Source organism: Passer domesticus, chromosome Z (assembly GCF_036417665.1).
Source record: "Passer domesticus isolate bPasDom1 chromosome Z, bPasDom1.hap1, whole genome shotgun sequence".
NCBI classification, from domain to species: domain Eukaryota; kingdom Metazoa; phylum Chordata; class Aves; order Passeriformes; family Passeridae; genus Passer; species Passer domesticus.
Genome location: NC_087512.1, coordinates 44,242,695 through 44,255,967, shown reverse-complemented (window position 1 = coordinate 44,255,967; position 13,273 = coordinate 44,242,695). Strand labels below are relative to the sequence as shown.

General features: G+C 40.4%; 1 protein-coding gene and 1 long non-coding RNA gene across 3 annotated transcripts in view; one reads left to right on the top strand and one right to left on the bottom strand.

Annotated features, from left to right (window-relative positions):
* LOC135289846 (uncharacterized) overlaps positions 1–7,203 on the bottom strand; it is a 41,433-nt gene extending 34,230 nt beyond the window's left edge. Inside the window, exons 1-2 of the long non-coding RNA XR_010352581.1 lie at positions 7,124–7,203; positions 6,474–6,596 (exon numbers count right to left, since the gene is read on the bottom strand). This is a non-coding gene — a long non-coding RNA (uncharacterized LOC135289846). The remainder of the gene's footprint in view (positions 1–6,473; positions 6,597–7,123) is intronic.
* Positions 6,954–13,273, top strand: part of ADAMTS19 (ADAM metallopeptidase with thrombospondin type 1 motif 19) — a 127,870-nt gene continuing 121,550 nt past the window's right edge. The window contains exons 1-3 of one of the 2 annotated variants that reach the window (XM_064403703.1): positions 6,954–7,410; positions 8,374–8,567; positions 8,691–8,987. In XM_064403703.1, the coding sequence (XP_064259773.1) occupies positions 7,326–7,410; positions 8,374–8,567; positions 8,691–8,987 (576 nt within the window). In that variant the 5' untranslated portion in view covers positions 6,954–7,325. Of the gene's footprint in view, positions 7,411–8,373; positions 8,988–13,273 lie in introns of both variants that reach the window. The other variant, XM_064403702.1, reaches the window with a different exon arrangement.

The window sequence follows — 13,273 nt, the reverse complement described above, 5'->3', positions numbered from 1 at the left end:
ACATGAGTTTACATGGCTATTTAGACATGGAGGTAAAATCCTTGGTCTACAAGCTTTTACACTGGAAGAAAATTCGGGAGCAATCATGGGCCAGATTTACATCAGCTGCCTCAGAAAAAGTATTTATAAGTAATCTGAAAGTCTTCTGACACTACATAGCATTTTACTGGATAATTGAAATTTTTAGATAGTAATGATACATAGCACGTTTAATCTTCAGGGAGCATTGGAAACAGAAACTGATGTCTCTTCCACAATGGAGATTTTTGAGCTCTCTCTTTACTGACACTTCCTGCTTTTGGCCAGGGGCACGATCATCATTGTATGGCTTGTCAATTTGTTTATTTCTGTTGCCTGACCTTGCTTAAATACACCAATTTTTCCACTTTGATTATTATCCGTCTCAGCTAATGGGAGAGAGAGTGAAGTAGAGATTAACAATTATTAAGAAAAACTTAGAACATCTCATAAGATGCCAGTATTAGTTTTTCCACCTCTGTTCAAGCAAAAGACTTCTAGAGCGTAGCTTGGAAACCCTTTAGCCGTGTGTTCTTGGCTTTTTGCCTGTTTAACAGAGGTCTTGCACAACTTGTGTTTTATGTGCTGTCACCTTCATTTCTCTATATTTTAGCTGGTCTCCTGGTGCCACTGTTTGCCATTGGCCTGCCTTCAAAGCGAGTGCCTGTGGACAGTACTCATACGGTATGTAACGTACCGTATACTTTGACAACTCATGTGGTCTTAATGGGTTTCCCAGTTACAGAGGCTAAAAGAGCAAGGCAGCCTGTTCTGCAGGCTACCACACAGCAGTTCTTATGAATAAATCCTTTAGATAGGAGAAAATAAATCATTTCTACAATGTTTGTTTTTTATATGGTAGCTATAATGAAGTCTTTCTCTTCTATGGCAAGGGAAAGTGCAAATAGGATATTCACACTGTCACCTAAATGAATAATGACTGGGAGACTAGTTAACTTCATTTATAAGGTTTTATGACATCTTCAGTGCTTGCAGATAGGTAAGAAGCTGAAGGCTGATATCTAGAAATCAGTGACTGTCTTTGATTAGCTGTTACTGAATACTTTCTTTAAACCTACACAGAAAGAAAGATGTGCTTCAGAAAGCAAGACTATTTGTATGCCTCACCTTACCAAACAGCAAGGAAATTACTTTGCTGCATGGACTGCTTCCTTTGATTTACTTACAGCTTTTGAAGTGGAATCCCATGACCTTCTCTGTATTCTCTCGTTTTACTTGATTTCATTTCCTTAATCAGTTTTCCTTAATCACCACTACACCTGCTTCTCCTCATCCTGGATCCATTTTCCTTCCTGTTGTCTTCTTTTTCACAGTGTGAGGTAGTAGCATAATAAAGATATTGTTACATAATAAAAAATGATAATGTATCTATACTGATAAACTGCAGCTTAACTGTCTGAAACTCTTGAAATTACTCAGTTTTTTTAAACATCTCTTGGAGCCACATTTCATGTCATACCATATTTGCCTGCATTGCCTTTTATATTATCATTCCCAGTCCTATATTCTTCATTCATTTTTCAAGTTTATAGGCTTCTGTGTTATACTGATTCCTTGACTGAAAAAGTAGGGGGTTTGATCTTTCTTTTCAGAAAATGCTGTAAATAGATTATGATGGTAACACCACTTAGCATCTAAACTGTTTGTGGAAGCAATGGAAAGTATTTTTAATTCACTTGAAGTGATTGGTCCGTTTTCTGCATAAAACCTGAATAAATTCTGAAACAGACTGGCTGATTAGTAGGGCTGGGATAACTTGCTTATTGAATATTTTAAACTTACTAATTTAAACATAGCAGACCTAACACTCCTTGATAAACTAATGTAGTTGCCAATAATTCTGGTATTATTATAAATGATCAGTTTTGTACTCAGTCCCAGAGTTTTGCAGTTCCTACCAAAAATTTTCTTTACTTATAAGGTTTGTATTTCTGCCTGCTGTTCCCATCTCCTTTAAATGTAGGGGGATGTGTGGGCAATGAGATAATGAAGTCACCCTGTCAAATTTCCTGATTTTGTTATTTTGTTTCTGATAGGAATGAGAAGAGGTTTTATGTTTTTGTGGGTTTTTTTTTTTTTGGTTGTTGTTGTTGTTTTTTTTTAATACCAATGCTACAAATGAGATACTTTTCCTACAGGAATAATTTCCACCATTTTTGGTGATGAAAAATTTCTTTTCTCTTCTAACCTATTCCTACAGTTTGGAAGAGGAGTTTAAGTTTCTTTATTTTGGGGACAGACTTTCCTCCACTCTGAAAATTTGTGTCCATTAAGCCCCTTTTAAGGGTGTTTTCCATAATTACTTTTTTTCAGTAGTTAATGTTTCCATGTGCTCATATACATTTATAAATTGTGCTGCAGTTCTAAACTATTTTTATTGTGTAGATGCATTCTAAAACAGGATTATTGTATTATTTTAAAACATACAATGTTAATCAACAATGTGAATTATTCTCCATAAGTAGCCTCTGTTATAGCATCTTTTCTATTATCTCCAAAGGCAAAGGTTTGATGATCTCAGAGGTCTTTTTCAACCTAAATGATTCTGTGATTCTTAGAAATTAACGATATTTTTTCTCCAAGAGATGACTTGCAGGTTTCAAATTTGAAGCCTTGCCCATTTAAGATGTTCCAAAAATGGGAACTATTTGTTGATCATTCTGAAGCCTGTTTGCCAAAATTGATCAGGTGACATAATTGCTTGTTAGATGATTCAGTTAAGAAATCTGAAGAAGGCCCCATTTGAAGGAAAACTTTAGCTTGGGAAGTTGTGTGGAACTCAGGTTCACACAGAGTGCCTTGCTGTCTTTAAAGTGGTTTCAGCTTGAGTAGAGTACTTTACTACCTTCCATTGTACAGGCTGAGCTTTCTGTAAAAATGTAAACAATTGCCAAACTTAAAAAAAAATCACTACATTAAAAGGCTATAATAAAAGAGCTGTGAAAGCCTATTCTAATTAAGTGGTGACTTGGTGAAGCATTCTAAATAAATAGGGTAAGTGTTGACAGCATATTTTTAGCTAATATTATCCACAAATTGATCAATATGACTTTGAGAAGTAACTCACAAGGCACCAACTTGGGAGTAAATTTTCCTTCAATTAAATTTACTAAATTCAACTGAATAATAAGAAGTAGTGGTGTGGCATAATGATATTTAGCTGCTGCGGGCCTAACTTTGCCTTTTCAAAGTCGATGCACTTTAAACAAGTAGAGGTATTAAGCTCACAACAGTCTGACACATATCTTACACAGCAGGTCATCTGATTCTACCACTGAGTTCAGATGTAACCGTAAGATTTGGTCTGCAGTAAGAGCTGCAAAAGAGAAGTTTTTTTTTAAGTGATCTTAAATACAATCCTTTGAAATAAACTTTCATGTTGAGCTTGTAAATAGTATAGAATTACAGACTAAATGTTCAGAATTTGTGAGCTAGCGGACAGTGGAAATTCACTGTTCAGTTGAAGAGATAGGGAATATAAAATTTTATAGAAGGGAAAAGACTTCTTTCCATTCATGCTTAGGTGGAGAAAATTTGCAGCACTGGTTCACATGTATCTTTTAAATCAGAAGACATTTTGTTCAATCTTCTTTGAAACAAGTTTATTTAGACTGAGATAACATTTGCAAAGCACCCCAGAAACAGGAAGATGTGAGTTTCTGTTTCTAATCTCAGTGGACACATGATATGTGGCCTTAATGTAGTAAGCACCATTCAAAAGAGAATTGATTTCTTCCATCCATCCAGAATATCTTAAGTTGTAAAAATCTGAAACACATATACTTAAGGATTTTTAAAAAATCAATGGTATCATAGTTCAATAGTTAGATATAAAGCATACGCAAAAATAATTAATAACTATATCCTTGTGAAGAGAATTAAAGGTTTGTGGGGTTTTGGTAACAATTACTGGAGGAAATCTTGTATATAATGCAAAGCTGAGGTAATCTTAAAACCCTTTTTAATGCATAAACTTGTATGAGCTTTTACAGTTAAATGATTAAGTAAGGAAAAAAACAAACCAAGGGAAGTCTCTGACTGATGGCAGTGTTTATATTGCTAGAAGATGATATTTTGAATTCTATAGAATGCTCTGTCCATACTTACCTTAATCCTCAGAAATAAATCACTCCTAACAGATAGTAAATGAAATGAGGGTCTGGGGGAAATGGATTCAGCCCCTTGCTTTTGTAAGGTAAGACAGCAACTGCAGCACAGATTTAGATAAAACCATGGGAGGAGGGGAATGAAAGTTAGAGAATCATACTGATATCTTCAAAAGATGGCTTGAGATATCTATATTTTGTTATCAGTGATCATGAATGATCTTGGCCTACTGAAGAAATGGGAAGTCAGCCTGTGGTGGGGACTGGGAGAAACCTTGCCCTGGCTGTCCTTAAGAGAGTGATGGCACAGCTTTGTAAATTTAACATCAGGGAGGACTAAACAAAAGGAAATTGCCAAATTTATATTGATTTAAAAAAAATTGGGTTGATTTATGCCAGTCAGGAAGGACTGACAAGGACATATTCTTTACCTTTTTTTTTTTTTTTTTTTTTTTTTTTTTTTTTTTTTTTTTTTTCATGTCAGTGACATGGTCTGAATCATTGTTGAATTTTAAAAATTAACACATGCTTTACATTTGTGATTCTGCACAAATCTTATGAAATGCCAAAAGGCTTCAACCTTTCAGATGGGTGATACAGTTTTAGGAATTTACTGGATCAAACAATTTTTCTTTTCATTTTGCTTTGTATTATGTTTGAAGATACTATTTCTTCCAATTTTACAAATGCATAGTTAATAACGCCTCCTGTACCACATCTTTGGTAAAGTAAAAATTATTTTGCAGAGTTGGAAAGGCTTTGTGACAAAGAAAATAGTATTTTCTAGAGTACACACGGATACAATATTATTATCTCTGCAAACTTACTGTTGTATGAAATAATTGTTTTGTTCCTTTAATTATTATTCTCTTAGACATAGGTTTCCCTGCACTAGTCTCACAGTGACTACAGTTAGCATGTGGTGGGCTACAATATCATTTACCAGCATTAACCTATGACCAGACTCTGTTAAAGATAATGAACACCAGTAGGGGCTCTATTTTATAGTGCACTTTCCCCAAACTTATACATAGAGAACTTCCTCCTGTATTTTTACTTTAACTATTGAAATGATAAAAACAAAACACGAAATGAACTAAAGAAATTTGTTGCAGCTCCATGTTGATTTTAGCTTGCCCTGTATTCATATGTGGAGAATTATTAGAAATGTTCTTTTTTCTTTGGCTGGTTATGAAGTCAAACATATTAAAGTCTTTCTCAATTGGCATTTTTTAAAATGTCTTTATCATTTGCAGTTGGTGTTGAAAAGGCCAAATTCTCCTTACCTTACTGTCAAAACCAGTGTTGTGTCTTTTTAGTAAGATTATACATGTGAACAAGAGAAGCAGGATCTTGTCCAAAGGGACCAACACTTCAGCAGATTGGAAACAGTCACAGCAATTTGCAGTTTTAAAGTAAGCTTATTCACATGCCGTATCTCTTTTTACCTTATTCCCCCTTGTTATCCATTAATGTATTTTGTGATGTAACTGTATGCAGAGTAAAGGTCCTCTCTGTGCATTTTTGCATCTTGCCTGCATATTCTGATTTGCCAGAACAAAAATAAAACTAGAATTTGTATCTAGTATTTTCACAGGAGCTTATAAACCACATTTTGCAGCACTTCCTGATCAGTTGTAAGGATATTGTAGCTATGAAAAGGCTGCAGGATTTGGCCTATTAACTAATTCCACTGTAAATTACTACATATGTTTTATTTATTTGGAAAACAAGCTTTTCTTGAAATGCATTTTAAGGTCACCTAATTATCAGACAAATACCAGTTTGCAGCCCTGAAAAACTCCCCTCTTCCTAATCAATTCATCTTGTTTTCACTGAGTCCCTCTGATTTTGCTTAGTGTTAGTTGGCTCAAATGCCAAAAAAAAAAGAAAAGAAAAGAAAAAAAGACCTCCGTATGATAACCTTTTTCCTCTAAAAAATGAAACAACTAATAAAAAAAAAAAACTATTTGGAGTCAGCTGAGAATACCTATCCATGCAGTATATGTTTCAAGCAGCTATCGAGCAGAACAGAGACCAAAAGCCAGCTGCATTTGGCTTCTGTGGAGTCTAAACGTGTTTTTTATTTGGAGCTGTAACACGTGATTTTTGTTTGTTTGTATGCTTTGCTTTTCATTTTACACAACTAACTTCTAGAAAGAAGTCTTGCAACTTCTTAGCTTCCCCTTAACGGCACAGATGGCTTTCCTCGCCGCACTGGATTGCTCTGCCTTCGCCTAAGGCACAGCAATCACCTTTGACACCAACAACACTAGGTAAAGCAGCAGAAGTTACGACAAAATCCGACTCTTAGAGGGCCGTGTTTACCTGTTGCTTTTGCAGTTCATGCTGATGCTAGGTGTGCAGCTAAACCTTTTGGCTCAGCTCCTCATTTACTCGTTCCTCTGCTGACAAGGGCCGGGGTGGAAAGTGATGGGTTTCCATGGAGAGCTGCGTGGTGGGGGCAAAAGGAGTTTAGAATCAAATTACACAAAACTAGGCAAAAGCAGCCAGTGTCTGCTGCTCCCCGAATTTAGGCAAAGGCTCCGCTGAGCGCCTTGCTGGCGACCGGCACGGGGGATCCCTTCCTGCAGCCGGTGCGCGCCCCTGGCGGGCGGCAGGGCCGGGCGGGGTGCGAAGCGGCACCGCGGCCGGGTCTCGCCCGCCCGCGGCCCGGCGGCGGGGCTGCGGCGGGCCGAGGGAAGGGGGGCCGCGGCGGGTGCCCGCCCGGGCGGGGCGGGGCGGGGCCGGACGGGACGGGGCCCGGCGCGTCCCGCCCCGTGGGGGCGAGCGGCGGGCGGGGGCAGCGCGGTCGCTGCCGCCGGGGCGCAGCTGCCCGCCCGCCGCCGGGCGCTGTGTGCGCGCACGGGCCGCGCTCCTGCCCGCCCGCGCCCACGCACACGGACACACGCACGCACACGGACACGCACACACGGACAGACAGACAGACAGACAGAGACACGCACGCACACACACACACGCGCTCCCGGCCGCCGTGCGCTGCGCATCCCGCGCCGCCGGTGCTGCCTGCCCGCCCCGCCGGGACGCGCTACTCGCGCTCTCCCGAGGTTCTCCGCGGGCGCCCAGGTGGCTGCGCCCCACGGCATTCCCCGCTCGGCCCGGCACGGCTCGGCACGGCCCTGCTGTCCTGCCAGCCGGCGTCCCGCGGGCGCAGAGCCGATGGCGCTGGGAGGAAGGATGCGCCTGAGCCGCGTCTGCTGCGTGTTCTACCAGCTGTGCGTGCTGTCAAGCGGGCTCGGCGCAGGTAAGTGCGCGCCTTTCGCGGGATGGGCCGAGCCCGCGGCGGCCTCCGCGCCCCGCCGGCCGCCGGTGGCGGTACCTGGCCATTGTTAACCGCGCCCGCCCCCCGTAAGCGATGGGTGATCGGATAATGCGCGCCTTGGCTGTGAGAATGCACTGCGCAGCGTTGCTCTCTACGAGACCTGATTTCCACAAGCAGCCCTGTCATCTCTCCTGGCTGTGCTGTTCCTAGAGTGTGCGATGAATGTGTAAATAAAACTATTTCCTGTCTCAGGCTAGTGGAGGTTGTGCGTACTCAGATCCCTTTAAACATAATGCTGGCATGACGGACTTTGGTTGTATTACATCACTGGTTGTGATGTAAGAGTGTGTGGGATATGCGGACATCAGTAGTTAGTGATTCTAATTCAGTTTCATTATAAGAATGATCATGATACAGCATGTCCATGCAACTGCTGCTTGTATCTGCAGCCATGGTGCGTGTGTGCATATATTTTGCCAGACTTTGGGAGGCATAATGGGTCTTGCCCAGCATGCTGAGAAGAACATTGAAATTTTTAAGTTTGTTCAGGTCTTCCCCAGCAATTTGTTTTAAAAGCTGTATGGAAAAGTAGTTGTCTTGTCTAAATGATGAAGGGTTTATGCAACTTTCCTTGCATGGAGGTGATGATCATGGTACAAACACAGCTTCTGCCCAGCTTGGGGTCCAGCATTCTCTGTGTTCTGCAGAGCCTTGGTGTGTTCCAGATGCATCAACAGAACAGACACATCTAGCAGCTGGCCCCCCTGCTGTGTGTAAGGACAAGATGAAAGGGACAAATGAACCCCACTGTATTTTGTGTGGCATGCTTGTTGGTCTAGGAGTCAGAAGGATCATCTTGTGGTGGGCAAAGGGGAGGGTTTTTTACAGGCACTGGACGCTGTTTGGTGCTCCACTCATTTGAAGTATCTGCCGCATTTCCCACAGGTCTCCATGCTTCAGAAGAGACTGAGGAGTGGGAGATTGTCTTCCCTGCACTGTGGAGCCCGGGCCAGCAGGAGCCAGCAGGTGGCAGTGGTGGTGGTGGTGGGGGTTGCAATGTTGACCCCAGTAGTGGGAACCGAAGCAGCACTTTCAGTGCCCCAGTCACACCTAGCCCAGTGGCTGGCAGCTCCCGAGAGGTGCGTTCAGTCTCCTCCTCGGTGGATGGGCAGGCACAGGCTGTAGGGGAGGCAGCAGAGGAAGAGGACACTGAGGATGAGTATGAGTCTCAGGAGTTTTACCACTGGTCCCCTCTGCCCCAGGGGTCTGGTGCTGCCTCTCAGTTGCCAACACCACCATCCCCACCGCCACCACCTCGAGCAGAGGATGGAGATGAAGTGCTGCTGAGGATCCCAGCTTTTGCTCGGGAACTCTACCTGCTGCTCAAGAGGGACAGCCGCTTCCTGGCTCCTGGCTTTGCTGTGGAAGAGCGGCTTGGGGGTGAGGGCAAAAGTTCACCCAGTGCCACACAGTCGCAGCCTGAGAGAGCTTGTTACTACAGCGGTGCTGTCCTCCGCTACCCGGGCTCCTTCGCCTCCTTCAGTACCTGTGGTGGACTGGTAAGATGACCTTGCATGCACCTGGCCTAGCACCCATGTCTCCTTCGAAGTCCCTGCTTCGTCTATTGCTTTTCATTCCCATTCCTTTCCTAAGGTCTTACTTCTTTCTTGGTAGCATCTTGGGTCCTACCTCTGTACCTAACCTCATTTTTTAACTATTTGCCTACTCATACTCTTCTCATAATGCTTCTCAAATCCTGATTCTGCCTTTAGCCTATACAATGGTGATACAATTTAGCCTGTTTCCAGATAGATACCTATCTGGTTGTGGATTTCCAGTTCTTACACCATCCTTTCTTAAACTTTTCCCATCTCTGTCTGTAATTTTATCTTGCCTTTAATGAGTTTGATACTTTCATGCTCTCTCTACTTTATTTTCTCTGTCTCATCATCTCTCCTGCAGTCCATCTGTAATCCATTTGTTCTTCATTTTCATCCTGTATTCTAAAGTTATTTCCCTCATTTGAATTATCTTCCTTATGCTGTTCAGTTTTCAATCTGTTCTGTCTTTTCTATTTCTAGCAGTATTTTACCAATGTCTCCTTTTTGTTATTCCTTTGCTTTCACCTCTTTGGCCTTTTTTCTGTACCTCACAGCTTCTCACGTGTGGTACCTGTAGTTACTTGAATTTGGAACATCTTTCCTTTTAACTCCTCCATAGAAGAATGCAATGAGTGTGTTCTCAGCAGAAACCTTAATACCTTTTCAATTGTTATTGTTTCAATTGTTCTGTGGCATACTTCTCTTATTTAAAACAAGCTCCCGCTGCTATTATTTTTGTTGCATCAGTCGTGATTTTTGATAGAAAAAGAGCAGAATTGGGTACACTGACAAGAGCAGCAATGATCCAAAGAGCTGCAATCCTAAGGTACTTGCAGGTGGGTGGAAAGTATAGAAAGAAAAAAAGTTTACCTGTGATGATATAGAATGCTGGCAGGATCTTAAAAAAACCCAATTATTGCTACTGTTATTCTCATTTGGGGCCTTTATGTAGCATAACAAATGCACACTGTTGCAGCACTTAACAGAATTTAGACTAGAAAGAGTAATGGTGCTCTGGAGACGGTTAATATCCTCTATAATCCTGGGATTTGGGTGTAAATCACCATAACTGCACGATAGATTTTTTTTCTTGTATTTCCTCCTGAATTTGAACATCTAACTCTACTGCTGATTCATGAAGATACGGCTTTTTATTTGTATGGCCATGAAGTGAAAACAGGTAAAATGTGGAAATTTTGACTTCTTATTCATTTGCCTGTTTGAATTTATTCAAAAATCAGCACAAACTGAAAATGGTGGATTGACACCAAATAAAATATTTGCCTGCACTCCTGCAAAGTGAAACCGTCAAGTTTCACACGACTCTAAGTGGCTGGCATTTAATTATTGATATTTTGTCAGATTTTCCGAAGCAAGGTAGTAGAATTAATTGTGGAGAAAAATATTGAAAGTCAGTTGATGGTGGTTTAAAAACAATTGGGTAAAAGAGATTTGTGTTCATGAAAAGCATTTGACTTTTATGCTCCTTCTTATTTTGAGACTTTTACTTCCCTCTACATCGTGTTTGGGTGAAATTAAGTTAGAAAATCTTTGTAAAGAAATTAGTGGAAATAATTATCACCTTTTTATTATGTCTACTCAAAAGCCATGTACATCATTGCATGTCTGTAACACCTCTGATTTATTATATAAATTGATTCACTTTTTGGATAGATCCCAGTTTCTAGAGAGCCCCATTAGTAATTTTTGATTCTGTTAGACTCTACTAGGAACCAGATTACTCCAAAGCCTTTGGCCATCTAAGTGTGCATGTACCTAGATAATGTTTTCCATCTAGAAAACTGCAGCTGAAACATAAAGTATTGTGTGTATCTCAAATAAAATTGTCAACTGTTGTTGACTGGTGTTGTCATGATTCTCAGCTGCACTGTCCTATTTGTGGTGAAATAGTTAAGCAGCTGTTCTTCCTGAGAGTGTTGCTGTGTCAGGCATAGTTAAAAAAAATTGCACAGTGCTATTATGTCAAAGTTGTCATAACAAATCCTAAGCTATTTGTCATTCTTTATTCAGTCATTGCTTGGGCTCTATTACATATGTAAGTTGCTGAGTTTCCAAGAGTATTGAAAAAACATCCTAACATGTGTTGGATATTCCACCATGTTTCATCTAGGCCTAGCAAATAGAGCCAAGCCATATTTCAAACTACATTTTTTTTAACATGTAAAATAACAATAGAAACTTGTCCCCAGAAATATTTTATTGTAGTTACTGGAATTAGAGTTTATATTTTCATTTTAAATATAAAGACATTTCAGAGAAAATACGAATGTCTTACATACGCTCTCGTTTCAAAGCCTCGCACACCTTGTGTTAGGTTTAGTAAGCTGCACACACTCTGGAAAGTCAAATGTGGGCTAATATGCTGCTTAGATTACACCATTTTGCTCTTCAGAAATAGCCTTTTACTGAGTCTTTTTACTGACCAAAGAAATCAGCTGTAGTCTGACAGACAACAGTGATTATGCCATGCAGGAGAAAGGGTGAAGGAGTGTAGTGGTTTGGCCATCATATCCAGGGATAGGTCATACCTGGTAGTACAGATGTATGGCTGTTCCTGTAGGACTAGTTTTGTCAAAAGATACTGCATCTTCAATAAATTTAAGAGAGGCCTTAGGTGAAATTGTTGTACCATCCACATAGGATGCTGGTATCACTTCCAGTTTCTCAAGGCACAGAGACCTCACATGCCAGTGATATTCAGGAAATAGGGGGAAAAAGGCCTGTGTAGTAATCCACTTATGTACACAGAAAGAAGAATATTGTTGCAGATGTTAAGGACCTTACCCTCTGAAGCTGAAATTTAGATGCTTTTTGAATATTTCACTGGTTGCATTTGTGTAAAGCATCTAACATACAGGACAACATTAAAGCTTCTCTATATTATTTCACAGTTCTTGAGAGCTTCAGTAGTGGGTTTTTTTTCTTAATCTGCTCATCAAGAGCCAGTATGGAGGGGTAATAATAATGCAGCTCCTAATGCATCATGAAAGTCATGCCAAAATACAAGTGAAAAAATGAAAGCTGTAGTCCTAGATAATTACTAACCAAATTCTGACTGCAAGCATTCAGAAGTGTCTTCATTCAGCCACTTAATATTGAGAAACAAAACATAACTCAGTGGTTATTTTCTAATGCATCTAAAGATTGGAGATAGTAATCTAGAAACTATCTACTCATCTAGATCCTATCTAGAAACTTCATCATGGTGACCTTGATGCGATCTCAGAGCTCACATGATCAATGGTGACAGTCCTCTCCAACTCCTTGGTAAAACACTTGAGTATGCTTACATCTCTTTGAAGCTCAGTGGGATTTACTCTGACTACATTTTGGGATTCTGCACTGGTGCTCTGGGAAGATGAATAAGGAGAGGTTTCTGAGGATTCTTCCATCTGCATGCTGACTGCTTGGTTCTTGTTCATGGCTGGCCAAATACCAAGATGTAAACAGTCCTGCTGATGCCACTGAGACTGTTCTTCTGAAAGCAATTACTTGAACAGCTGTACCATTAATTATTTAAGTGGTTGTTTCTTTTGTTTGCTTGTGTTCTAACATAATATTTGAAATAAGAAAAAAATTGTGTCAAAGGTTATTGGTATACATATATATATATATATATATAATATATATATGGTAATTTTCTATAGCATGCTGTAGGAGAAATTTGCTGTGAACCTAGAATTAAGAAATGAGACTGCTGGTTCTTTATCTACTGCTAGAATGAAAGTTGAAGTAGTCTCACTGCTTTTACCACAGAGTGCTGTAAACATGGCAGATATGTGCTTTATCCCCTATTCATTTCATTTCAAAAAGAGATGTATGACTACAATTTTTTCTCAGTAATTAATTCCTTAGGTAGTATTCTATGGCTGTGTACTGACAGCCAGGGATTTCGCCAAAGTTTCTTCTTCTTTTGACTAAAGCAGTCTGCAATAAATAGAGAACAGCTATTTCTGTTTAGGCTGAGAAAGGATCTGAATGGCTTTTTATTTCTAAAGCAGTGGATCATTTTTAGACTTTCAGGAAGTGCAAACAAGAGCAAATGTAGACACAGAGAATGGACATAACAATGCAGCTTCTTGCTGCTGTGCTGTTCATCTCAGCTTCTTGCAGGTTGTCTAACAGAACATTTCTGTAGCTCTGCCTAAGAAGACAACATTGGCGTTTGGGTTAATTTACTGGAGAGAAATTTTGAAGTTCATCTGATTTTCACTGGATCATAA